Below are 27,891 nucleotides of genomic sequence, written 5' to 3' on the forward strand. Positions count from 1 at the left end.
GTTATATTTAGAAACATTCTCAAGATCTGTAGAGTCACTGCGGCTACAGTCCTCAGATTATTACAGTAAGGTAGCACACACGGCAGCTTTTCAAGGATTAACAATCATTTCAGCTAATCCTGATTGGCTGCTCATGTAATTCCGCAAAACTGGCACTGCTCACTACAAACTCTGCCATAACTTCATACCATAATCAAGCACACATTGCATTTGGAGTGAATAAAGTCAAAAATACAAGTGTGGCAACTTGCCTAGTCTATTGGATATTTGCATACCGATACACATTTAAAATTCCAGGAACAAGCTTGAGATGAATTTTGTCTGTCGTGTACTCCACAGAGTCTATGCACACCGTTTTCTTGCTTTCTGGAGTGCCGTGCTGGAAAGAGAAAAAATTTTAATGAAAACTAACTAATCAACGTAAAATGCAAATGCAATTAATGTAAAACAGTAAACAACAAATTCAAATATCAGAAACAAGTGCTTAGAAGAAACTGATGTCAGTTTCAAGGACAGTCCGTTAACAATTTTTTAATACGCACGCTTTACCAATAAAGGATACCAAATGGTCAGGGTGTTTTCAGTCGCCAAATTACACACTCTAAGTTGCATAAGTCTGTTATTATGCTACAATTGTTTATGTTCAAGAAACCTTACCTTCTTCACAAAACTGAATATCTTCAAGTACTATACTATCTTTTCGATTGTACTGCTTTTGCTCAAAATGCTTTTTCATATGCATGGCTACAGGTGTCAAGACTGGACGCTAGATGCGGAAAGTGCAAAACTGCAGTTTGATAATTTTCTGCTCCTAGAATAATTTCACGACTTATCATTGTGATTATGCATGTTGGCTACCACACTAAACATGTAAAATGAGAAAGCAATGCAGTGAAAGGCGTAAAGGTGGGAGTGGAAGTTAGAGCAGTTTGCATAACAATCACTTGCACCTTGGTATGTTTTATGCGCTCTTAATACTGGTAATTAAAAAAAATTTTCAATTACGTCACCAATTTTGGAAACTCTTCTAGTCTTTCCTCATTTTTCGCTACTGCAAGAAATCTGCTCCTCTCCCCTCACACTAAAGGCAACTGTGCTATTATGGCAACATTTCCTACTTTTGTAACTTCTAAAGTACACAAATGCTGCGACATGTTTTCAGGCATCTAAATGAGCACACGATGGACAATGGCAACTGCAGATTTGTTAACAATGAATAAAAAGTGTGTCATTATAAAAGAACAATAAATATGTTCCTTCGTTTCGGTTGTAAGCGCGGCTTTTATAAAAAAATACTGGGCTAGTGTGCTCACCACATCAAGTTTTATGCTGGCTCAAAGGGCAATTTCATGCAACTCTCAGAACACACTGATGACAGAAACTGACTAGTTCCTTTTTTTCTTTCAGGAACTAAATCTGAATCTGTTTTTCCAATGTACAAGCAGTGATGTGTAATTTCCTTCGTCAAAATTAACAATGTTCACTGACTATACATGCTTGTTTTCAGAAGAATGGCCTGAGGGGCGAGTTGGTGCATGATGAAAAGAACGGCGGTGCAACAAGGACACTAACAAGAGAGGGGACACCATATGCGCACACGGCTGGACTAAGTGTTGACAATTTTTTAGCACTAGTACTTGAATTTTACCTAAGGTCTACGTTTGTTTCCTTTGAAACAGAGATGCACTTGCAGAGAAGAGGCATCTGCATCGGTTCCTGTGTCGCCCCTGCATTGTGTAATATATTTTTATCAACTATTGACTGTGCTTTAGCTTCTTCCCTTGACAGTGGCCCAGTCCTGCGAATTTTTAGATACGTGGACGACTTCTTGGTAATACTAAAAAGTACTAACTCTGCACTGACGCTCCCCAGCACAGTGGAAAGAATCTTATCCGTTTTCAGACAACAGGGAAAAGGGCTGGCTTTTACTCACGAACTTCCTGACAACAACAGCTTGCAGTTTTTAGATATTAATATCAAGCTTTTAGAAGGACGCGTGTGTTGGATGTATTTCCCACGAGCAAAAAAGGAACTGCTTCCGTACGGATCGGCGCACTCTAAGACAGTGAAAAGGGCGATCGCTTCACTTTGCCTCGAGTCCGCATTGCTTAAGTCCTGTGCTCACATGGCTGAGGCTAGCTTCAACAATCAGATCGAAAGACTTCCAATGGCTGGCTTCCCGTGTTCTGTTGTTTGCAGCGTAGCGGAGACCCTCCTTCAAAAAATGAAAGGCAAGAAGAAAAAAATCCCATGCTAAGCCGGGATCAAGACGACCACAAGTGGTCCCTCATATACACCGCTTGGCACACAGTTTGAAGAAAGTTGCTGGCCGGTATGACGCTCCTGTCGTTTTCTCTGCGCCAAGAAAGCTGAGCGGGTTATGCTCGCGGATCAGCGAAGAGAAGAAAGCCATGTGTGAAAAGAGGCACGGCAAGCATTTGGTTTCCTGTGCCGTCCGAGTGGTGTACGAAATCCCACTGACGTGCGGGGGGGTCTATATAGGCCAGACGGGTCGCTGCATTAACGACAGGACACGGGAACATGAAAAATCGTTAGAAAACGGAGGCGGGTCAAATTTGCCCCTACATTGTGAAGATTGCAAGTGTGAGCCAGTGCTTAACGGAATAAGGATACTGGGCAGGAGTCGCGATCAGGTGGCACGGGAAATTCTTGAGTCTTTTATGACCAATAATAAGGGAAGCACTTGTGTTAGTGACTCTTCTGTATCCCTCCGTAGAAATGAAGTGTCCTTTCTTGACAGTTTTTTGTGACGTCATGTACTGTGCATCTTTTCAGCCCTGCATTTCTAGCGGCCGTCTGTTGTTTCTTTAGGCGGGTTGTTAATTTTGTTACTGTTTTTGTCTTTTTCGTTTTGTTGTTTTTTCGGGTTCTGACTGCTTTTGCTTAATGCGTTTGACTCTGCCTTTGCTACGATTGTAATTTCTTTTTGACTGCTTTTGCTTCTCATGTTTGACTCTGCTTCTGCTACGACTGTTTGACACTGCTTTTGCAACGAGATGGCCTCCTTTAAGTTCTGTAATCAGAATCTTTTTAGTTTTTTCTGCAGAGGTTAAAGATTTCTTGTCTGTTATCCTGATGTTGCTGCTTTGTTTCCACGTGTTGGGTTAGGAGCGATAATGCGATGAGTGTCATGCCTGAGCTGTATGTTTAAATATGCCACCTTTCCATGCAATAAACAGTTGGTGGTGTCCCCTCTCTTGTTAGTGTCCTTGTTGCACCAGGGTTCATTTCATCTTGTTCAATGTTATCTTGCAATGATTTACCACACTCTTCTTCTAATATGTTATTTCTATACAAGGTATCACAGAGTAGTTTCTCAATCCTAATTCGATGCTGAAGGCAAACAGCACCTCCATCAGTGATGGTGACATGAAAGGATTGCCCATTCCAAAGAGTTTTTCCAAGTGCGCATGCATAGATGTGCAAATCTTGCATGCTGCTGAAGAAACTCATGAGCAGTTCTAACTTGACTTCAGCCAAAAACAGCAACCATAAGCTTCATACTGAGACAAACACTCACCTGGGACCCGCTGGAATAATCCACAATGGCTTCGCGAGCCAAGATCTGATGCATGGGAGAATGTGCTTCGCTCACATTGGCCGAATACCTACGGAGGCTTTTGTTTCATGAAATAAAAGATACAAAACAGACCAACTTTCTCAATCCTTCAGAGAACTAATTTCACTAGTGCATCGCTAAAATGTGAATCCATTTTGCAACCAAACTATACCTGCCATCAAATGCCGATCATGCATATACACAAAGTTTATGCTCTGTTATATCGCACAAATTTTTTCAGTTTTTTATACAATGAGCCACTACAGAATAATACAACCACCTGCTTCTGCTCTGTCACCTCAATGAAGATTCAACTGCCCTCACAGGGAAGGTGACAAGCCTCTTGTTAGCATAACTTGACTCTATTTTTATTTGTTTGACCCCACATACCTGCCTTTTGAATTATGACTTCTCCATGTTTTTATTGCATGTAAGGGCTTCCTCCACATACTTTTGTATTTTGAAACATGATTCTAATTTTTCTAGCCAGTAACTGCAAGCACTGTAACAGCTATTGAGTTTTGACAACAAGTAAATCAATGAACATTATCCTCAACCTTTTTGTTAAGCCTAAAATGCCAAGGCACTGGTAAAAAGTGGTCTACCATTCAGAGAACAGCTGCCATCTTCCAGAGAGCGGTGGGCTGGCCTTCAGGTGCAATGCGTGCAGGTCCTGAAATGAAAACAAATGTATCAGTAAATGTGGTGAGGTGATGTGCTGACACGTGAAACTGAAATTTAAGTCCAGTCTGGTTGCTGTTGTGTCTGTTCTTGCCTACGATGCTGTGTCCATGTAGAGAACACTACGAACACTAGGCTTCTCTGCAACTCTGTGGGAGAGCTTGGTGCGCTACCTAAAGTGGCTGCATGGTGGCGCTGGCATCGAATGACGAGCATGTACTATGAATGACGAGAAATGAGGAGGAGCATGAATGACAAGGAAGCATTGTTTTGTGGTGTCTCGTTTTCTTGTTCAGGTGTTTTATCGGGCTGAGTGTGGAAGTACAATCAAGTCCACTTATAACAATACTGGTTATAACCATATATCGGATATAACAATGATCGGTCATGGCACCATCAGCTTTGCCATGTGTTCTATGGTAAAATAAACTGCTTATAGCAATGCTGTCAAGGCACATTATTGGCTATAACAATTAAATCTGGTAATTGAGTGTCAACCATTACAGAAGAAGAAAAGAAATGCTACAACCACACCAGCAAAACCATGCTTACAACACAAAAGCGTGCATGTGTGGGGCCGACCAATGGACTAAGGTGACGCAGCAATGCCACGAAAGCAAAAGAGGCAGGCGTCATCGCGTGAGGAGAGCTACTGCATTGCTGCATTGCCTACGCACGCCATGCGTACCCCTAATCAGTCAGTGCAGCGCGCGTGCATGCAGCCAGCGCGGTTTTTCTCTTATCAGCTGTCACCGCACCCTTGGTTCTGCATGCTTCCTGAATTTCCCATAAGAATAGCTTCCAAAAAGCCGGCTTGATTCCTATGACGTGGAGGTGCGCAAAGCTCCCGGTGGCGCAGTGATGGTGGTGCTTTGGTCATCGGTGATCGGTGAACATTGTTCCGGACCCCTTAAGTTCGAATTAATGACCTTTTACAGGCATTAGAACAATCAAACCCCTCTGGATATCTACTGTCAATAAATGCTCTGAAGTTTGTCATCCTTTCTTTTTTTTCGGCACAACCCTGTTATAACAATTATTGGTTATAACAACGGTATTTCCATGGCACTTGAATATTGTTATAAGTGGGCTTGACTGTATGTAAATACGTGTTATTTTATGAAAAAGTGAGTGCTTCTGTGAACAATGCCTTCACTCCAGCTATAGGAGCAACAACAAAATAGCTACGTTTTGTTTTCTGGCCCGACGCCTAATTGACAGAGGAGTGGAGACGCATCATCTGCCAAAATGAAGTTGGGGGCCTCTCTTTCGATCCATCTAGTGTGTGTGTTGGTGAGAAACACTTTCGTCCCACCGCCATCGTTCGGCACGACGAGTTCGCAGTGAATAGGGACGTTGTGTCGCTGCGACGTGTGCTGCCCAAGCTGAAGCTTGACGCTGTTCCTACGATATTTTAAGGGCTTTCATATTATTTAACTAAGCCCAAACCACATTCTCGGACATTAAAAGAGTGGTGCCATATTGCATCAGATGCTTGCACAACAGTGCATGCTTCAGATAACTCGTACAGAGTGAGCTGACGGGCTGGTTGGTCATTCATAATAATTTCAACAGCGCATGCTACACACGGACACAGGACGAGAAAACACACACACGAGCGCTGAGCGCTCGTGCATGTGTTTTCTCGTCCTGTGTCCACGTGTAGCATGCGCTGTTGAAATTATTAGATAACTCGTGCCAGAACTACCAGCTCAACAATGGCGTTACTGAAGCAACTAATGAAGGTGAGCCTCAGTGTCAACCCAGATCACTCACTAGTGCCAATGCATCACTTAAACGCTAAAAGAACACATTGGCTGGAATGATGCCAAATGAATTTTTTTTTCAAATGCTGTAGTACTGACGTACACATTCCACTTTAGACAAAGCCTGCCAAACTAAAACTGTTGTGCAATCCCTAGCTGCACAGAGTTAAATCGCAGCTTCGCAACTCTATGTACATATATGCAAAACGCCCAGTCAGTGGAGGGAAAAAGTCAAACCCCTAACATATGCTATGTGGACACTTCTTTTTGTGCTCTTCATAGTTATTATGAATAACCTGTTCATTCTGTACAAGGCATTCACTTTTTCCTTTTGTGCACGTGCACCACCGAAGAGAGTGACAAGTTATGAAAATAATTTACCATACTATGTTAAAGAGGACCGCGGTACAGTGGTACAGTGCTGTAATGTGTACTAAAGCGCCACAATTCAAAACAGTGTTATTCGATCAGGATACTTTGAGCCATCATGCCATAGCAATGTCATTTTACAAATAGCAGCACCCTGCTGGAAAAACGGCAAAGCTATGCCCGCTCAAGTGCACAATTCATAAGCTCTTGAACACCTGAAAATAGCCTTTGCTGCGCAAGTATTGCAAGCAAGATCGAATGCACTGTGCTTACAAAAGGTGAACACTCTGGTGTGTGCATAGCAACAGCAAGTGCAACATTTTGATGCGTTCTTTGGCTAAAGCCTCAGATGCTTCGCCATGCATTAAAACCTCCCTAAAAATCCTTAGCTGGATAGTGCTAGATGTACCACAGTACAACACAACATACTGTAAAACCTGCAATTGTGTCCACTGAAGCCAGGCAAATAACATGCGTGCAGCACAAATCCAATTTAGTGGTTGGTTTCTGCTAACCTCACCTTTGCATTATCACACACTGTGCTGCGATCACGTGTATATTGAAGGTCATTCAACACAGTGCGTGTTTGGGCAATGGTTCAACGTCCCAGTAGTTATGAAAAGTCTCCATGCAGCAGAAAGACGATCACAGATAAACAGCGAACCGTTGCCCTGTCGGCAGCACTCTTACTCCATATAAGCATCACACAGGCTAGGGCTATGAAACTCTCGCAGATAGAAGACCTTCGCTTAAATTTCATATGAAATAATAAAAACAGTGAAATAATAGCACTGGCGTGGAAACAAGTTATTCTGGTGGAACCACACCATATGCCGCCGGCGCAGTCTACCGCCCATGGCTCCTCGATCGGTGGTGGCACCCCTAGCGGCCGCTTTTGTTCATAAACCAAACTTCGACAGGAGTTCCATGACCATTACTGAATTACTCTGGCTTACGTATGATGGAAATGTACTATTTATAGAGAAAGTTCATTACAACACACCAGCTGGGTGAATGACACAATGCATGCACAAAAATGTGGCAGTGAGATAACAGAAAATTTGGAGCTTTCAAGGAATCCAAAGTGCTGACAGCCACTAATAAACTATCGTTTGCAAAACTTGGCTCTTTTAGGACACACCAATCATGTTATATCATGCTCAAAGCACTTTCAGTGAGAAAGCACTACTCTGATGGATAAACCCCGAGCAAGATCTTGCAATGCTGGTGGGTTTGTGCCAAGTGAAATAAACAATATTTGTAGGTTTGCAATGTTAATGCATTTGTCCCGAGCAAAATAAACAAATAAAAAGAAGCCAAATAAATATCAGCAACTGGGATTCGAACCAGTCGCAGTGTGAACAGATCAGCTTCGTTGGCCACTGCACGGGAGCACAAGGCTATTGCAGTAGCCGAACATGCCTAGTATTAAACGGCAACACACTTTTGTGCTGTGTATTGTGTACCGTCTTCATCAACTAATACTACTATCAAACCATATCTGTGCTTTGAGCTATGTGGTGGCAGTGACAGAGAGGTGAGTGCTGCATGCGTTAGCGTGAACAACGTTGTGGCAAAAACACGGCACTAGAGTAATACGTGCTGACATTGCTCCAGAAACCCGGCACTGGAGCTTAAGCCACTGGTGAACATTGGGTAAATTGGCATTAATGATGAAAAAGTTGAAGACGCGCTTAACTGGCTGCCTGGGTCAGTGGAGACCTCAAACATGCTTTCAGGTACGTAGAGGTGGTGCCCACTTGCAAAAAAAAACTGTGCTTTTGCACAATATTTTGTGCTTAGCAGCACTAAACCGCCAGCCATTTCATCTTCTAGCGAATAAAAAGTTGTGACATATCAGCTGAAATTTAATATGTATGATTCAAACTAAAGAACTTGGAAATGACAGTGCACAAGTAAGGTGGAAACCAGCTTAACTTTGGTGAAAGCAGCACAGGCCACATTTTTCACCTGTATAATGCAGCATCTGTTATATTGAAGAATGTACCTAAAAAAACTGCAACTTGAGCAAATAGCTGAAACGGTAACATACTGTCCTGCGAAGCTTGACAAGCAGGGTGACCCATGGTGGGTAGAAGAAGGAGTAGACACCACAGCCACAGTAGCAGTAACTGAATTTTTCTTGCGTGTGTCATGCTGTTTGTCAAACTTCACAGGCCAGAATCAACTTGCCCGGTTATCCATTCTTTCAAAGTACTTTTGATTTGAAGACAATGCATGTAATTTTGTTGAGCTAAAATAAGAAAGGTGGATAAGCTGAACACCAAATAGGCAACCAGTGAAACAGGCAGAAAGTTACACAAGCGATACAGCTTGAAATATCTACATGCATGTTCGCAGCTGGCACAAGCCACCACTATCCACACAGCTGTAGTCTGCCACAAAAATCACTGGCGATTACATATGTGGTAATGCAGATAATAAGAGCTAAATATGGAGACATAATCACGCTTCCATCCCATTTATTCATCATTGATAGCACTCATAAGGGCTGCTCTGGCCTTCCTCTGAATTTCCCGTCCTTGGCACATCTGAATGCCATGAAAGCCAGGGTGCGGGGACTGAGGACCATAAGGAAAGAGCTGTATTCTGGAGAAGTTGTAAACATCTTCTTTCGAACCCCCCCCCCCCCCCCCACCGAAGACTTTGCACGGGCACCTGACCGCTTGCACTGTTGCAGGACGCTTGGTGTCGAATCCTGCGGCTCTCTGCCAAGCCACTGGTCATTAAGAGAGTCGTGGCTCCCATGGGCCTTCTTTCGCCAAGAGCGCAGGGACTATTTTGTGGCTTTCACTACCACTTCACCAACATTTGTTGCAAAAAATTTGTGGACACCTAATTACCTTATGTGTTGGCAATGCAATTGCATTAAAAACTGTTGATGCCTTTACCGGATGTGATGGTACTTCTGGTGTAGTGATGTCACTTCCTTGGGAATTATTCGCTCTAGTGATGCCACTCCCATCCAGCCAATGAGTGAATTTTATGACTGATGACGCGCCTTTTCCCCCATGAGGCTTTCAATGCTCTCACATTGAAACTACTACGTCTTACCAGGAACCTTTGCCCTAAGGGCTAGTGCTCTAAAAGAGGCAATAGTAAAGCATTAGGACACTACAGATATCTAACGTACAGTAGTCAGCACGCTTAACACGAACGCTCGAGCGCGTGTCCTCCACTGACATTAGCGCCGCTGGGGGTCGGCCGCTGTGGCTGAGGCAATATTAGAGTGGAAGCAAAACACGAGCTGTCTCCAACCGCCGCAAACACACCGTGCAGCATGGTCTTGGGCTCAGCGCTTAGCGCTCAGAGGCTGTAATACCAGTGCAGGACACGCAATCGAGCGTTCGTGTTAAGTGTGCTGACGATGCTACATGAAAAACAAACAACCAGGCAAACTAGCTAGTCTGTATTCAAGGTATCATGCAAAATCAAGTTCCCTTTTTCTTACGTATTGTACAACACCACCGTCTACTTTGCAGCAGCAACAAATCTCGAATGGAAAAGCAAAACCGTGTCACCTTCTTTGCATTTGCTGACACATCCAGCTGGCTATGCTCGGTGACTTCTTCCTGCCAAGTCCCACAGTCCTCGTTGATGCGCTTGCTGAGGTCCACTTGGGACTCGCCTGTGAGATAGCCAAGTTTGGCATTATGAAGAAAGAAAAAAATATTACTTCCTTGTGAAATAAATCTGTCTTTCTCGAGCCTAGTCTGCTTTTATAATACTGCTGTCATATCGAACTTTTGGCCCTGACAAGACTGATCACGATTGAACTGAATGCAGACTAGACAATGATATCCAGCCAGTTCAATCGTAATTGAGCCTGATTGTGCTTGACGTCAAGCTGGTTGCCCATGCACATTCAAGATTTTCAACATTCTCAAAAACCTTCAAAAGCAAACTAAAAACAAAATGTACACAAAATACTGTATAAAGGCTGTAAAACTTTACAATAACACAGATCTGAAAACTCAAGTTGCACCAAATAAAATGCAGTCGAATCTCATTATAGCAAACAGGGAAAAGATCGTAAAGTAGTTCGATATAGTCAGAATTCATAATATGAAACATCAAAAACGCAAAAAAGAGGAGTGCAATTTGGCCAGTGAAAGGATGGAAATTCATTCCATTTTTGCTAGAGAAACAAGGAAACCTTTTTCTGTACTTTTCACACCATTTGAAAGGCACTAGCGGCGATTCCGGAGGCTGCAAAAAACCAAACACTAGTTATGTTGGCTTCTCCGCACAGAACCAGCAACGTGCAATGGCCACGCACCATCTAAGGGTCGTTTCTCCACATTATAGCCATGTTTCGTGGAAAATGGTACGTCCGAGTGAAAGCTGTCATCGTTTTTACCACCTCCACTTCCATGACAGCTGACATGCGTGCAGGATGGTTACTGCAAGGCTATAACCATCCACAACGCTGCTTTCGGTGCGGTGTTGACAAGCGAGATAAAAGCCGCAACACTGGCGCAAATGCTTCCCTCTCTACCACAAGTCACTTGTGCAGTGTGGCGAAGCCTGCTGCCTGATATCTGAGGGGGCTCCACTATAATTTATAGGCGCTCGGGAGTTCAATACGTCTGTTTTGTGGCGAACCGCGTTCTATAAATATAAAGCAAAGATTGCTTGCGTTTGTTAAAAATATTTTGGAAGAGTTTAATATAGACAGTAGTTTGTAATACCCATGTTCGTTATATCGAGGTTTGACTTAATACAACACCCTCGACACTACACAGATGCCTTGGTAGTTGGTAGTAATAAACGAACAAGCCTGTGGCCATGAAACATAGCAGCCAGATGTATTTTGCACGTGCTTGTGAAGGAACCTATTCGACACTATGCAGCTGCCTTGGCTGTAATAAAAAACACAACTGCAGCATGTGCCAGCAGATAGATGTAATTTTGCATGTGCTTCTGAAAAGAGCTGCTCTAAATGAGGCATAGGCAGCGAATTTATGGTGAAAAGTACTTCTACTGACTTTTGCTTGATCATAAACCCATTTATGTGTTGTAACTTATTCAACGTGTGCCAACTCGTTAATCATGTAGCACCGTAGGATGTCGAGTGTGCTCAAAGCTCTTATCCAGATTGTACTTCATCTGAGTCGGAAGTACCCATGTGGCAGCAGTGTAATCCTCACCACAGCACATTTTTCTTTAGATTTTGCAAGGCCAATATATGATCCTTTTTTTTAACGAAGTGCTGCGTCTCCTTTGCTGATGTTGTCAAATGTTTTCAACATGCTCAATCAGTGCGCCCCAAATCTACACTGCAACAGCAAGTGCTTTGTGGAACCTGTGCCATCTGCAGGAATCCATTGATCATGGTCTCATAGCAGCAGGCCTAAATGAAACACTCTGTATGATAATATTAATTTCCAGTCAATACCTGTCAATTCAGCCACCTAGGGACAAGTGAAATTAGCTTGAGTCATAAGAACTTAGAGCAAAAAAAGAGAAATTTGAAATTTTCAGCGACATACTTGCACTCAAATGTAGGCACTGTAAAAGCAACCATGCAATACTGACAAGCCATGCAAGGCCTGGCTGGCCTCTTCTTCTTTATTACAGAACTAGTCTGCTAATCAGAAGTGCAGTTTCAAGCTTCAACTTTGAGAAGTTGTGATTCCTGATGACCTTAGTAGAAGAAAATTGTTTTTGTGTGCTGTAGTAGCTGTGCTTGATCAAAATCAGAAATTTATTAGATATTTTGAGAGTGATTACAAAACTGGTTTGGTTTATTGGTTTATGGGGTTTAACGTCCCAAAGCAACTCAGGCAATGAGGGATGCCGTAGTGAAGGGCTCTAGAAATTTCGACCACCAGGGGCTCTTTAACGTGCACTCTCATCACACAGCACACAGGCCTCTAGAATTTCGCCTTCATCAAAATTCGGCCGCTGCGGCCGGGATCGAACCCATGTCTTTTGGGTCAGCAGCCGAGCGCCATAACCACTGAGCCACAGCGGTGGGCGATTACAATTACAAAACTGAATGCAAGCAGACTGCTTACGTCTAAACAGACAGCCCAGACTGGGCAGTAAATTTGTTGTTAAAGTAAAGCATGCATAGTGACTAATTCCCACTCCTCAATCAAAATAAAACAATTAATGCCAAATAATAACAGCTATCTATATTTCCTCTGTTGCTTGTTTGCATGCTTTAAAAGAACCACAAACTTGACTATGACTAAATGGAAGTCAGCTATGGTTGTTAGAATACAGTTGACTGCCATTCTTAAAAACGCTCAGCCCAGCACTCGCGAAAATAAAATTAGCCCTGTCCTACACAAGTGACAGCAGTACCTGGATCGCTCTAGCTGTCCAGATTTCTCACAGAATTTTTCACATGTTATAGTGCAACCTCATTATAGTGAACAAGTAAATATCATAAAACAGTTCAATATATAGCTAAAATTTGCAAATTTTTTTCACCAGAACGCACACAAGAGCAGAGCAATTTAGTCAGTCAAGGGACGGCAACTCTGGCGACTCTAGCTAGAGAGCAGCGAGAGACCTTTTTTGAAGCAACAGTGCTGTTTCGGAGGGATTTGTGGTGATCCCGGAAGTCGCGAAACACAGAGCGCCAAGCATCAGTTCAGTTGGCTTCTTGCGCAGCAAGTCCAGGATACAGTGGTGGCAGGCTGAATGCCAGCTAGGGAGGCTTCCCCACATAACAGACGCATCACATTAAAAATGGTATACCTGAGCAAAAGCTACAGCTATTTTAGATACCTCCATGACAACCGATTTGAGTTGCACAGCTGTACCGCAGAGTGGATACAGCAAGGCCACAGTCTGGCAACAACAGACCATGCCGCTGCTTTCGCGTCTCTCTCGACGAGCACGACACACACGAACGCTTGCGAACTGCCTGGATGGCTTGGCTATCAACCCTTCATGCCGCTATTATCATTTTTCATGGGGGGTTTGATATATCAGTTTTATGTCCATCTGCCTTCCATGTACAAAGTAAAAATTGTATGTGTTTGTTAAAAGGATTTTGGAAGAGTTTGATGCAGCCAACAATGAGTTGCATCCATGTCCGATATATCAAGGTACGACTCTACTCTAACAGCACTGCAGCAATTACATCTGTCCACATCTTCCCCACCTACCACAGAGTGTTGCTGACTGCAGGAGGCAGTGCGTTACTGTTTGCAGCATTCGCTTCATACGTATTTGTAAAACACTCTTAGTTGTCATCATCACCATCATTCTAACTAGCACACTACAGGACAAAGGCCTCTCACATATCTCTCTAAATACCCTGTCCTATGCCAGCTGTTGCGATAATATCCCTGCAAAAAGAACGACCAATTGTAAAAATACAGACACTTTGTACAAAGCCGGCATATCCGGTTTTAATAGATTAGAAAATAATGTTCTTACATACATATTTTACTGACAGGTGTTTATTACGAGTGCCTCGAATGCACCCACCTTGCGGTGAGGCCCTGTGGATTAGTGACGACCACCAGCGACGCCTGGGAGGCTGCTGAACTTCTCCCAGAACACTTTGGCTGAAACATCGTGAGCATCCTCCACACGGCTCGCAGTATGAAAGCCTAGCCACAGTTGTCTCTGGAAGGCCCTGCATAAAGGACGTAAAGAGCGCAGACAGAAAAATTTTACACATGCAGCATCATTACAATGAAGCAAATGGGTAGAGAATTCCTTCACCATTACCACTGTTAGACCACTGTTATTGCCCTCATGACTGCTGTCGTCTGTATTGCCAAAAAAACATGCACTGACGAGGCACACTCATTGCTGCTGTTAACATCACTATTACTGTAAAAAAAATATCCATTATTTTTCATTGGGAGGACCGTGAAATGAAATATTAACAGATGCAAAAAAAAGAATACCTTGAAAGAATGGAATCACTGTTCCCGTCTATCAGGAGAGTATACCCAACATCCATCCAGTATTTGCCACAGCATGTCATCTTAGGACAGCCATAAGAACTGTTATTAGCCATGGGCAGTCACTTCGACAGCTATGGTATAATAATGAGCCTACTTTCCATGGGTGTAGATGCGATTGCTTTGAAAGCCAATCAGTTAACCCAGTTTTCATTCTACTTCTTGAAGCTTATACATCATTCCCTTTTAGAAAGCTCAACAGCTCCCTTGTCTCGTTTTCTTTAATATCATCGGTAGTTTTAAATTCCTTGCTTTCCAAATGAGGCTGCAACTTTTGCAAATGTCCGGATGATCTCACACTTGGTCGGAAAAGACAGCTGGAGATGTATCGAATGAGCAGGGGCATTCAACCACTCCACCACTCTGAGCCTACGCTACACACCACCCAACTCAACAGCGTCTCAATGACAGTCGAGTCGATGGAAATAAGAGTGATGGCTCATGCACCTGCAAGTAGTGTCCCCTCTAACAGAAGACAAAATGAGGAACAAGTCATAGGTATTGAAGATATAACAAATACAGCTAAATTTAGGCTGGTGTTGTTCTGCTGCAAAAGATTTCAGCAGGCACAAGCAAGCACGAAGTCAGTAAGGCATATACAAAAGGCAAGAATATGAATAACACAGATAGCCAGATGCAGTTCTAACGAGGCCCCAAAAAACATGAAAGGTAAAAAAACTTGTTTGTTTGTTTGTTTATGGGGTTTAACGTCCCAAAGCGACTCAGGCTATGAGGGACGCCGTAGTGAAGGGCTCCGGAAATTTCGACCACCTGGGTTTCTTTAACGTGCACTGACATTGCACGGGCCACCAGAATTTCGCCTCCATAGAAATTCGCTGGTGCTATTGTAGATATCTTTGCCCTGTGTTCCATTTAGTGCTAGTAAATACTTCTTCCCAAAGGCCACAAGAATATCATAAAACTGATAAACAAAGATGTTTATCAGTTTAAAGCTCCGAGAGAACTACCACAATGAAGATTTCCCTGAAAACAGCACACCAGGCACTCATAAAGTGCAGCATCTAAATGTGTGTACACTGACGGCTATGCGAAGCTGCATTGCAATTTCCTGCTGCATCACGATTTCCCAAGGTTCTAGCTTTGAGTACCTTCGGAAATCGGAGTTCTGCTTAACAGCCTGCTCTTATAACCCTTAAATAAATATTTGCACTTCAGGGGCCCTTCATAAGCGATTACTCAAAAACGATAAGATACATTATGTACAATTTTGCCTTAAAAACGTCTTTCTAAATGACACGACAGGAGCGTAGAAATGGTTTCTTAAAGAAGTTTTTTCAGCATTACAAAAATGGGGACACAGAAAGAAAGAAAGAAGTACACAGGACGGGCGCTGACTCCAACTAACTTTGGACTCCAACTGACTCCAACTAACAAAGTTAGTTGCAGTCAGCGCACGTCCTGTGTACTTCTTTCTTTCTTTCTGTGTCCCCATTTTTGTAGTGCTGAAAAAACTTCTTCAAAAACCATGCTTCACCAACTAGCCCCACAACTTGCTTTGTTGAGAGCAGAAATGTAAAATAAAATATTTAGCTTGTGTCATTTGCTGAAACTTGTATCTGAATCCTCCATTTTACCATAACTTGTGCCCCCAAAAGCTACATCAATTTTAACTCCATTTTTGTAAGCGCTCGGTGCCATGTACAACCAGACTAGCTTGAATGAGACGTTCACAGTGGTGCAGTCAACTCGCTCAATGCAATAATTTTCCAAGTTCAAGAGGGAGCTAAGGGCCACTCCCAGTACTAATGCTGCAAAACACAAACAAAACAGCAAACAATGGTAGAGTAGTAAAATGTACCTTGAGGGTCCCAAAGAATAAAGCCGCCCTTGCTTTCAGAGGCCCAAAGTACCAGTACCTGAAAGATATCACACTGGTTACTACTATCTTTTAATCACTCAAGGTGACCATCTTGAAAAATGATGAACAAATCTCCTTGAACAGGGACACATTAGCTCATGTTAGCCTAAGGTAAAACATGTAAAACAATTTAAGAAAACAACACAGAGACAAGACAAGTGGCAAGAAAATTACACAACACGAGAGCTTACTGCAAAACACAGTGCTCATGCAGTTTTGTTCTCTTCCTATGCAAATTTTGTGCTATCTACACAATGCACTATTTTATATTTGTTCAATTTTGCAGGCAATTTTACACCTGCTTTTACTCTACTCATCACTTGCTATAAATCTCCCATCCTAAGATCATCCAATGTCAGTCTCTGGGCCTCTTTGGCCTTAGATGCCCTTGTACCAATCAAACACCATTAATCACTATCACCTTCCTATATCCTGTACCTGCATTGTTCCTTTAACGTAATCTTCCGTTAACTAGCCCAACCCAAAACTGTCAGAAACAAAAAAGTGGCAGAAAGTGGTTGTAACCTGTAAATTTGGCAGACTTATATGCCTGAAAGGCAAAAAGTACTCTATGCTATTCTTTCAAATGTTCTAAATAACTTACAGCAACACATGGCTCAACATACTTTGGTATTTTGGAGATCAGGCTGTGGTATACACCTTGTTCCAACTGCCCAAGGGAGTACACGATCTTCAGTTCCTTCTCTTTTTCTTCCCCTTCGACCCCTTCATCGCTCTGGAGCTGTGCATGAGCAAATAGATAACAAGATGCACAGTCACTAAACTGCAAGACTCCAGCTGAAACACATGACTCACCTCTGCTCTTATGACGTCCATCTTGGACAGCTGTTCAGTAACAATGGCCATGGCAGACAGTGCAACCCACCTACAAAACGTCATTTTTCAATTAATTTACAAGATATGCAATGGCAACAAGTTGAAACAGATTAACTTCTTTCAGCTTTTTACCTTGCTTCGCTGATACCTGGCTCCCAACACAGAAGCTTGGCCACTGAGTTGGTTTTCCCTGCTGGTATGACGCCCATTGGAAACCGCTTGCATGCCGCTACCTGTCAAGCATTCAGCATTGATCAGTGAGCAGTCCTGAAACAAATAATGGCATTAAAGGTGCACTGAAGAGAAATCTGAACTCGTCTTTTTGCCGTGGGAACTCTATCTATACGTTCCGAGCATTCTTAGAAACTTTTATTTACTGCCCTGTGCAGTGGATTTCCTTAATTAAATCGGGTTAACGTCCGGCTCCCACCTTTCTGTTTTTGAATTCCCTGCAAACGATGGGAGGAGTCGACCAACGCATGGAGTGCCTTTCAGGCAGTAGCGTGGCGACTTTGCTTTTGCTTTTATTTTGTTTCTTTTAGGCTTCCGTGAATAAATAGATCTAGTCAGAGAATACATAGCTGCAAATTAGGCCTAGAGAAATAAAAATACGTGAGTACTCTTTGCTTTCGCCGATCACTACGTATCACTCCGCTGATGGCAGAGCGGCAAGCCGCCTTGGGACTGGCTGAAAGGCTGCTAGACTCCTTCCACCGTTTCCGGGGAATTTAAAAAAGAAACGTTAATCCAATTTAAATTAAGGAAATCGGCCGCACAGGGCAATAATTCGAAGTTTCCAAGAACGCTCGGAATGTGTAGATCGAGTTCCAGCGGTAAAAATATGAGTTCAGATTCCTCTTTAGTGCACCTTTAAGCTAAAACGACCAAAGTGCTGAATGCTCATAATATATGTTCGAAGCTTTATATATTTCCTTAGTGAAGTCTGAAATGACAACTCAACGAATGACTTCATATAAGTCGATACCACGGATAGGGCTCCACAGTTTACAGAGTGGATCCCTGTGACAAGACCTGTATAACTCTTGCAGGTGCAGCAAGTCTAGAGCATCCAGAACAGTGTTCTGTAAATTAAAGGGAGAGCGAGGATAAACTGAAGTTGGCCTACATCGACAGGTTACTGCATCCTAGTGAGAAAGGTGCCACTTTCACAGAAAACAGGCTTTTTATCAACTAGAAAAGGACAAAAAATGAAACACAGGTGTCGCCATTGCCGGCCGTTTTAACAAGCAAGAATGCAATGAGAAAAGATAGTTTTTCGTGCACGGATCTGTAAGGTTAGGCTGCACTGCTATTCACTTCCAAACAGTGATTTTTCAATGAATTTTTCTGCGTAATAAATGTTTTTTTCCAGCAAGGAAATATCAACATGGCCAGTAAGAGTCAAAGAATCGATTTTGCTAAGAAAAATTGGATACAGTCAGTCTCTTTAAAAGATCATAGGTGGCAACATCTTAATGTGCGAGTACGCCATGCGCTCAGCCTTGGGAGGCTTAGATTAAGAATGCGAAATTAGGCTCTAGAAATGACTGTTCCTTTGTTAACACCCTTGCAAGCCGAAGCATGATCACGCTTCAGTCATTAATGAGAATAAAAATAAAAACTGCAAAGATGCAACGGAGACTTTAAATGTAGATCGCATGCTTGTATACTGCCTCTGACGGCCAATCAAACTGCACACTAAAGCCTAGATCTAAGTCATTGTATATCACTTCACCCTAATTTGATACAAATTAAGCCAAAAATATTATGATTTAGCCATTGTAAGTCTGCTATGATTATGCGGGAATGAATGATTATATGTGCTCTAGAAAAAGAAAACTGCGATTTCGACAAAAACATTTCACAGTGAGGCTACATAACTTGCCACCATGTATATACTGACATAGAAAAAAAAAAGATGCTCACAAAATCTTCCCGGGACATTAATCCGGTGACAGCCTGTAAGAAGAAAACAAATAAAATAAAGGCATATACTAACATAAGTAATTTAAAAAATAGCGACACTTTCGAATACTTAGAGAAAAAGAACACACCTCATGCAGTGTGCCATCTCCTCCGGCAATGACCACGGCATCAGTGTTGTCCAGAACTTCCATCAAACTTTTGGCTTGGCCTTCATGTTCCGTCTTGGTTATTGAAGTGCAAGAAAACATGCACATGACATGACATGGCATGATCATGGCAACGCACATCCTCACGAGAAACAAGACAATGCTATGTTTACCAGAAAGCAGCTGACTCGGATCCCAGCAAGATGAAAAAGGGGGGCGGCATATTTCTCGTAAAGAACCTTTCCTTTTCTATGGGGAAGGAAGGGGGTGTATGAATGGAACAGTGAAAACTGTTAGCAGACATTCTTAACAAAAACACAATCAAGACGCACCAATTATATTGAGCTATGAAGAACCCTGAGCAAACTCATAGGTGAAAAGTTTTCAGTGTTCCCCTAATTGAACTTTATAAGTGAACTGGAGTAGGTAAGGAACTGAGCAACATGGAAAGCATTCTGTGGACATTCAACAACCTAGGGCTAAAGCAACAACGGCATTTGTTTCCATTAGAAAAGAAACAAGACCAAAAAACCAGCTTTGAGTAATGCAGGCTCATGGTAACATTTTAGAAGCTTTAAGAGACAATTTCCATGAGTGCACACTATTCATCGTGGCTCCAGATTTTGTAAATGAGCAATGCCCCTGAACAGTTGCTGCCCGCTGAAAATTACTTCACCAATGGAAAATACCAATTTCTCGTCTCTTACGGCTTTCTCACTTGAAGCAACAATGCCATCCTCTGGTTACCCACACCCTAGACGCTCCCGCAAGAAAGTTAGCAATGAGGTCTTGGCCCTCGGGCAACGAAATGATCTCTCCGGAAAGCCGTGTTTTTTCAACCAGTACAAGACACCACTGATATATCAGGGGTTAAGCCCTATATGCATGAACGCACGCGAATTAGAGCGTCAGTACAACAGGTATTTTGATCATATGACCAGCAATCAATCCCACGACCCCTAAATGGAAGTGAAATGCTTGAACGCATGGCCGATCACAGGAGGTAAAAATCAACTTGCCCATCTTTGGACGTCGGGTTTAGGATGACAGTGACGTGCCTGGGCTTGGCTCCCGCAGGAAGCGGCTCGTCACCGTAAGTCTGAAAAACGAAAATGCACACAGGGAAGTAAAACCACGCATTCAGAAGGATATATCAGTAACGATCCTGCATACCTTTGCCTGCTCGCAAAAGGCTCTCATCATAAGGTGGGTCCTGCAGTATAATCACGTTAAACATCAGTCCAATTCAGCGCAACAATTGATGAGCTGCGATACCTCTACACAACATAGCTTACTTGCGCCTTTCGTTGAGGTACCATCCCCCGTAAGTCAACAAACAAGCGGCAAAGGTCGACTTTTTCCAGTGGTTTCGCAAAGTCTTGACGATCTTCACAATACGACTCATGATGCGGCCGTAAAAGAGCAAAGCGAGAAAGCTTACTAGCAACGCATAGCTCCGCTGTAGTAAAATTCAGCCAATAATTCTTTAAAGAGCAGCGAAAGGGAAGCTAAACTGCCAGGCTGCATATGACGCATGCGGTGAACCTGGAGGCAGCCATTTTTGCGAGCAGACGCAAATTGCTGATATCCAGACTTCGGCTTCGGCTGGGTTGAAAAATCAGTGTAAATAGAAAATCATATTTTTTTTAAAGCCAAATAAACTCTATATCAACAAAAAGTAAAAATTATGCCTTTCTTATTTATGTATAAAGATTAAATGAGTGTTTTAGCTTGTTAAAATGGTCAAAATGCATGCCCTGGCAATACACAGCCGAGAGGCGCGTCATTTGAAACACGAAAACGAAACGACCTTTATAAATATTCTTCAATCCTCGCTCTGCTGATCACTACTATGTTTCTAAATTAGCCAAATTCTTCTTGAATGTCTAGATCCCTGTACGAAATTATGAGCACAAGAATCTCGATGCCTCTGACTTGTCCAACAGAGGGAACCGTTAATTCCCTGCGATTCCCTGCATAGGTTGTTGATGCCAACTGCGGTTATTTTTTTTTTCTTAAGTTCTATATTCAAATTTAGGCCAAGAACTCACTTACCTTACTGTCCACTTGTGCAAGTCTTGATATCGTTGTTTTTGTTTTGTTTTTTCACTGTATTTTAAGTGTTATTATGATACTTCCTTTTGGCACTCATTACGTGCATTGGAAAGTGTATGCATCGGGTAAATACACTGCTGACGATGGTGAGCATGAGAATTAGCACAACGCGCATCAATTAGTTCGATAACGTTTTATTTTTGTCATACAATCGTATGTACAGGTCATAGTGGCCGTGCAGAAATGTAACAAAAAAAAAATGAATGTGCCCACAACCCTTCGCTGTAAAAAAAAAAAAATGCATTGGTATTCCGGCTAAACATTTCGACTTGAGAGTGCAAGTAATAAACAAAACACGGCAACAACACTAAATAAAACAGAAGACTTTGATGACACATGGACGAATGCATTTTCGCAGGTGTATGTACAATAAAGGCTTTCACTTCGCAGGTCGTTACTTTAGGCCATCAGGATTGGTTAGGCAGATCCAGTGATGCATCCCGGAATATTACTTTTTTAGGGAGAGGCTGAAAATTCCGGTCCACACTTGCAGAAGAGGGAGGTGGAGGAAGGAGATATAAAATTGGAATGGACACTTAAGCTTCGCCTGAAGGATACGACGCGATAGAGTTACTTGGGTTAATGCCCACATATGCGGATTTGGACATGGTGCTGCCCCCGGTGGCTCTTGTGTGACTTAGATTGATCTTCCGGGGCAACATCTCGCGGCCAATCATTAATGTAACTGCCGCCTGCTACGGTGGACAGTTTTCTCACAGTTCGGTGGACATGTTATGATGACGCCACGAGGTCACGTGACCTATGCGACTCTGAGGATTTTCCGTGGATTTTTCTTTTTTGTCTTTTCATTGCGAGGGTGTGCCTGCTGGCGTGGATTTTTCGCTCATGGCCATTGACGCCGACTCAGTCGCCAACTTTTCTGAGACGCGGAGCCCTTTACGCTATTGCATTAAAACCCGAAAGTATCAGCTGCCAGAGAAGAAATGCGGGCGGCGTATATTAATAATTCTGAAAAAAGGTTTCCGTGCCTTCGAAGTGAAAACAGACGGCGCCACTATCAGGCACCCTCCTGGTAAGCTTCGTTTTGCTGTTCGCGCTTAAGTAAATAAATTGCTTGTTCGCGTTTTATTTGACGCTCTCAATAAACAGGGACGCTAGCGATGTACGTCTTGCAAGCCGTTTTTGTTGGTGAAAATGAGATCAAATGAGCTGAAATTTGTGATTCGGCACATATATCGGTAAACCGTACGTTATGAAACGTGAACGAACGAAGAGAACGGGGCCGCGCCAATATCTTGATATTTATGATAATACTCAAGGGTCTTTCTTCGCAAAAGTATTGCTGTTCACCTCCGTAATCAGTCGCCAAAGGAGGAAATGTGGGGGAGTGGAAACTCGGACCTGTTGAGTAACGGTGAAGTCGCACAACAGCCTTGTCGTCCGTGACCACACCAAAAAGTTCCGAGTCCTTTGTTATTGCAGATGAAGGATGGGAAAATGAAATCATGAAGGAATTACCAACCTGCGCCACTGTTCTGTTGGGGCGGAACAAAAAGAGCAAAGGGACAACAATTAAGACGAAATCTTGCGAAAACAACACGAGCCGCAGGTGAGGGTGTCGCTGAGACGGTATTCCACCTATATATGTGCATATACAAAAAGACAGTTAAGCTCTTGCCGTAACATTGACCAACAAACAGCGACATGTAGCTCCCGAATAAAGGCGTTCGCGTGAAGTCTCAAATGCGGTTTAGCTGCAACAGGCAAAATGAACCGAGAGATAAAAAGTGCGATGGTGTCACAGTTCTTCATCTCGAAACAGTCATTTCGGGAGACACGTCGTAACATTGCTGTGTGGTGTGGGTGGATGTGACGTTCCTTGCGGCGGCGATTATACGCGGCAGAGACCGTTACGCTGCCTTGGCGTCCGCGTTCCTGGAGAGGAACCAGACCTTCATCGGTTCTTTCTTGCCCTTCATGGAGACTGGGCCTCGGAAATCGAACTTGAACGCCGGGTCTTGGTTTTGCGGTTGCTGAAGGCACCTGCACGAGGAACAGACGCAACGCTGACGATACACCAATGCCGGCCACAACGCGCGCGAGAGAGAGATCTTTAATAAGCGTCCGAGTTTCCGGTAATTGGATTAAGTAGCCGGTTTGCGGTTCAGGCGGTGCTTTGTGTTATGATATTTACCCAACATGTAAATGATGATGAAACAGGCACCATGTCAATGGGCGGAGTGAACAAGTAGCAGCGGCTAAGCTTTTTATTGCGAAAGCAATACTAGTTGCACTTTCAGCCCGTCGCGTAGCGAGGCCGGTAGCTACCAAATTAGCATATTGGATTGAATTGGATTGTATAACTGATGCATCGCCACAAGTCTAACAACAAGCACCACCACCAGCTACACTACCAGCTGAACCATGGCCTATAGCTACGGATATTGCTTTCGCAATTACCGTGCTTAACCAAGCTAACCCACAGCCATTTTTTTCCCAACACGGGGGGGGTTGCGTGGCAATCAATCAAGTGACTGCGGGGCATGTAGACAGCACTAAAATGTGTGTGCGTGCTGTAACGCCAAGGTTGGCGCCACCTACATGAAAGCGGAGGTCAAGGCGGTTGAGTGTGTGGTGGTCGAAGACAAGTTTGCGCTTTCTGATGTCAAGTAGAGTCAGTGCATGTTCTTCCACTTCGGGGACATGTAGCATAGAGCGTGTTCACAGGAGTGCAACATGGGCATGCAGGTTTCAAGTAAGCGATATATCTGTCATCACGTGATCCAGGCGTGTGTGGGTTGATGATGATGTAAAGAATTTATTTATTTCAATAAGAAGTTTACCCCGTCCGGTTGAAAGTCAGTGTGCTCATGGGGAAGGCGGGTGAGATGTGGCGCAGCCATCGCTGTCGTTTCGTCTCGTGAGGAGAGGGTGGGGAAGTATGGGATTCCTCCACCCTTGACGTATACAGGATTCTCCATTGTCAAGACAAGCGTACTTTGGACTTGCAAGCAGCGCCTCTGGCTACGCGGTGGCGTACAGCGAGTTCTTTTGGAAATCTATCTATTTACATTCGTACACCTGAAAGCACATGAGCTGCCAAAAGCAGCTTACGTACAAGTTCGTGACAAGCGCGCTCTCTGTGTTATTAAGGAATAATACCATTTGTAGTTTTTGAAGAAAGGAAACGGCGCAGTAACTGTCTCACATCTCTTGGTGGACGCCTAAACCGCACCATAAGTGAGGGGGAAAAGGCGAGAGTGAAAGAAGAAAGAGGGAAATATATGTGCCGTAGTGGAGGTCTCAGGGATAATTTCGACCACCTGTATGTTAACGTGCATATCGCACAACACACAACACACGACCGCCTTTTGCGTTTCGCCTCCATGGAAACGCGGCTGCCGCGGCTGTGTCCATTGATTGTTATAGTGAAATCTTACATTTTATGAAAAAATTGTTTGCATAAACAGTTTCCCGCTCAAAAATGCTTTTGTCCAGAATTGTTTTGTATGCGGGTTCGAAATTGCGGCTGCAAAGGCAGACTGTAGCGTCATACGATAATGGTATCCACCAAATTGCTACACACTGGTGCGCGTACCGGTAGGCGTCCTCGGAGACGTTGATGCGGCCCTTCTCGCCCGTGGTCTCCGTCCGGCTGGTGAGGTTGACGGTGTTGCCGAAGAGGCAGTAACGGGGCATCCGCTTCCCGATCACCCCGGTCACCACCTCCCCCGAGTGGATGCCGATGGTCACTTGCTGCCAACAGAAGGAAGAGCGCCGTGTCGATCGGGACTGTCTCGGACTCGAGAAGAACAGAGCAGAAACAGACGGGGACGAGGGGGGACAGGCGGCACTAAAGCGCTGACACGGGGCTGACACCTACGACGCAGCTCGTGGTTGCGTCTGAACGTGTTTCTTTTCCGTTTCCGCGCTATTTTCTTCGAACTCTGTCATGAACAAACTCACCCAGTCTAAAGTGCTTCTGTCCACAATTGTACTTTCTTAGGAGAAAAAAAAAGTTTCAGAATTGTGCTGTGTAGCTGTAACAACAAGGCCAATGTCTGTTGGGGAAATAACACTCTAATCAGACGGAAGAAAGCACCTTTGTTTAACAAAAACGAAATGTAGGCGAGCTGGAGTGGATTCGGGACTGTGAAACTTGAGGCGCGAATACATGTGACGCGGCCAGGAAGAGAATGAAATGACAGAGTTTTAATGCCGTTGAACCGAGTATGACCTGCGAATGCACTTAGTTTCAAATTACCTTGACTACTGCCTAAACACTGCCTTAACCACCAGATCTCCAATACAATTTATTTTAAACTTACCACGTGACCTCCCCCAACCCACACCATATCCAAGTCATTTCATCTCAAAGATCGAGGGTCAAAGGTCGAAGCTTCAGAGACCCATCGGCTTTTCCCGGTTTACTAGGGAAGTCTAGGGCTTTCGCACGAAACGGTGGGAGGCACGCCATTCGCGCTTACAGCGCATAACAAAATGCATGAGTTAGAAAAACGGTGAATGTCGAGATTTTTTGGGTTCCTATTCTGTTCGCCTGGACTGGCGCATTAGATTAGTTTCACAGACAAGAAGCCTTGGCCTCTCAAAAATGAGCGAAGTTTGTGAAGGTGTCATGTTCCACAAGAAGTCAAGGAGCGACTTACTTGTGTGGATGGCTTAATTTATCGCGGAAACGAACGGTTTGTTTGTGCCGCTTAGGAAGCTACTATTCTATGTAGGAGAGGGCGGAAGGTGGCCTCTGTGGCGTCTCTCCCTCACCACGCTCTGGTCATCGTTCATCTTGACCTGCTTGCAAAGGTCCATGATGTCGAGCGCCAGGCGGCCGATGCATCGCGCGTGGCTCTCGCAGGGCTCGGGAAGACCGCTCACCGCCATGTACTTGTCACCGATGGTCTCCACCTGCGAGTAATGGAGTTGTAGAACCTCATCCGGTACATCACCGTGAGCGGCGAGAAGGCAGCATGGCTTCCTTCGAAGGTGCCTTTCGTTACCTAATTTATACTTCACATGACACATGGTCCACACAAGATAAAGCGAATTGTGAGCTATTTTGTCATCTTTGAGGTTGTATAAGGGATTTCTAAATGCGGTGCCCTGCATTGGCTTAGGAAGGAAATAAGAACTCGCGGAGAAATATGAAAGTTTGATCGAAGCATTGAAGATATTAATTAACATGTTGACGTCCAGCTTGACGTCTGCTGACTTTCTGTTGTACACTGGCTATTCATGAGCCAAGCCGCGGCGACACTTGAGGGAGCGAGGAGGGGGGGGGGGGGGGGGTTCCGCATGCATACTACACTTTCCGAGCGGTCTTCGCAAAAAAGAAAAAGTTGGCCAGCGCTGCTGTTTACTAGGAAATTTCTTGCTCATACCACTCGTCCCCCATTCCAAAAATCTGCCCCTGCCACATCTCTTGCTGCGTATTTCGTGCTCGTCGCGTTGATACCAAAATAATCAGCGTAGCTAGATGTTAACACCGAATGAAAAGGCATACGTGACGTGAGGTATTGCTCACCTTATACACGTTGGGGTTCTTCTTGGGATCGGTGAGGACGTCGAACGTTGTGTAGATGTCGTTCAGCAGCTTGACTATCTTCATGGCCCCCTTGGAGTCGGAGTGTTGGGCGCAGTAGGCGCTGAAGCCGACAATGCCGCTGAATAGGATGGTGACGCAGTCGTACTTCTTGGCAGCCACGGGCCGATGGTGGCGGAGCTCGTTGGCGACCGACGGCGGCAGGATGGAGTATAGCAGCCTTGCGGAGGAGGGGAAGAAAAAAAAAACACGTCTCTTAAGCAGCACTCTACAAAATGGGCTTCGCTGCGCTCTATAAAACTGGTCATAAATGTGCGTTTACGAGACACTCCAGAAGTTTATGTGATCCAAACCAGTTTTGGCGTCCGTTAGCTAGGTCGGGTCGCGAGGTTGTTAGCTTCGTAGGACCGGCATAAGATCGGTTATGAGGTTCTGGAAACCGGTTATGAGGTTTAAAAAAGTTCGTGATTTGTTCGCAGCCTTACTGCGTAAAAGAGCGATATAACGCGCTGTGGCTAGCCTATTCAAGAGTGCTTTACAGTTGATACCGGATATATCGAGTTGTTGTTTATATCGAATAGTCAGAACATCACCTTGAAAATCCCATGCAAAAGCATAGCACTGTTGTTCGCGAACATCAAACTTGAAATCAGCGGAGCATTCAATATATCGAACTGTGCACCGCACTCCTGCAAGTGGCAATCCTCCTAACGGCATCCTTCGAACATTTTTCGCGTGTGGAAACGGACCGGCTGCGCAGCCTTAAGCACATGCTTCGAGCTAGGGCGCTGTAAAATCGCGTGACGAGGTGCACGTGAGGTGTATTTGAGGGTGAATTTCGGTCTTTTGTACTCATTTTTCTTCACCGCATCTCCTCATGCGGTGAAACCAACCTAGCTAAACCACTGTGGTGGTCTCGCCTGGCCTGCTTCGCTGCCGAAGGCGTGGCTGAAACCAACTGTACCTCAGTTTCAATGAGATTATTCTATTTATAGTTTACTGTTAAAAAGATTATACATCTTATGATAGGCAGTGGCTAGCTCCAAAGCACCGTCCGCTGCGGCTACGATGTGAAGCAGGTTATGCCTAGCAGCGCTCTACAGAAAGCGGTGCGTTACC

The 27,891-nt window shown here is 44.0% G+C and overlaps 2 protein-coding genes across 3 annotated transcripts in view; both read right to left on the bottom strand.

Moving 5' to 3' along the window:
• Window positions 1–232: 232 nt before the first annotated feature.
• On the bottom strand, window positions 233–20,709 carry Mulk (acylglycerol kinase-like protein Mulk). Its single transcript, XM_089563327.1, has 15 exons — window positions 20,435–20,709; window positions 20,313–20,352; window positions 20,159–20,238; window positions 19,313–19,388; window positions 19,122–19,214; window positions 18,994–19,026; window positions 17,200–17,300; window positions 17,047–17,116; window positions 16,857–16,972; window positions 16,171–16,228; window positions 13,867–14,017; window positions 9,939–10,045; window positions 4,186–4,253; window positions 3,542–3,638; window positions 233–379 (listed from the first exon to the last, which is right to left on the bottom strand). The coding sequence occupies exons 1-15, from the start codon at window positions 20,542–20,544 to the stop codon at window positions 257–259; spliced, it is 1,323 nt and encodes a 440-aa protein (XP_089419453.1). The 5' UTR covers window positions 20,545–20,709; the 3' UTR covers window positions 233–256.
• Window positions 20,710–22,982: 2,273 nt separating this feature from the next.
• Window positions 22,983–27,891, bottom strand: part of Gycbeta100B (guanylate cyclase soluble subunit beta-1-like) — a 90,784-nt gene continuing 85,875 nt past the window's right edge. For both annotated transcript variants that reach the window (XM_089563304.1, XM_089563307.1), the window contains exons 7-10: window positions 26,755–26,992; window positions 25,998–26,138; window positions 24,814–24,971; window positions 22,983–23,258 (exon numbers count right to left, since the gene is read on the bottom strand). In XM_089563304.1, coding sequence (XP_089419430.1) covers window positions 23,126–23,258; window positions 24,814–24,971; window positions 25,998–26,138; window positions 26,755–26,992 — 670 coding nt within the window. In that variant the 3' untranslated portion in view covers window positions 22,983–23,125. The remainder of the gene's footprint in view (window positions 23,259–24,813; window positions 24,972–25,997; window positions 26,139–26,754; window positions 26,993–27,891) is intronic.

Source organism: Amblyomma mixtum, chromosome 1 (genome assembly GCF_055824585.1).
Source record: "Amblyomma mixtum isolate Tamu chromosome 1, ASM5582458v1, whole genome shotgun sequence".
NCBI classification, from domain to species: Eukaryota; Metazoa; Arthropoda; class Arachnida; order Ixodida; family Ixodidae; genus Amblyomma; species Amblyomma mixtum.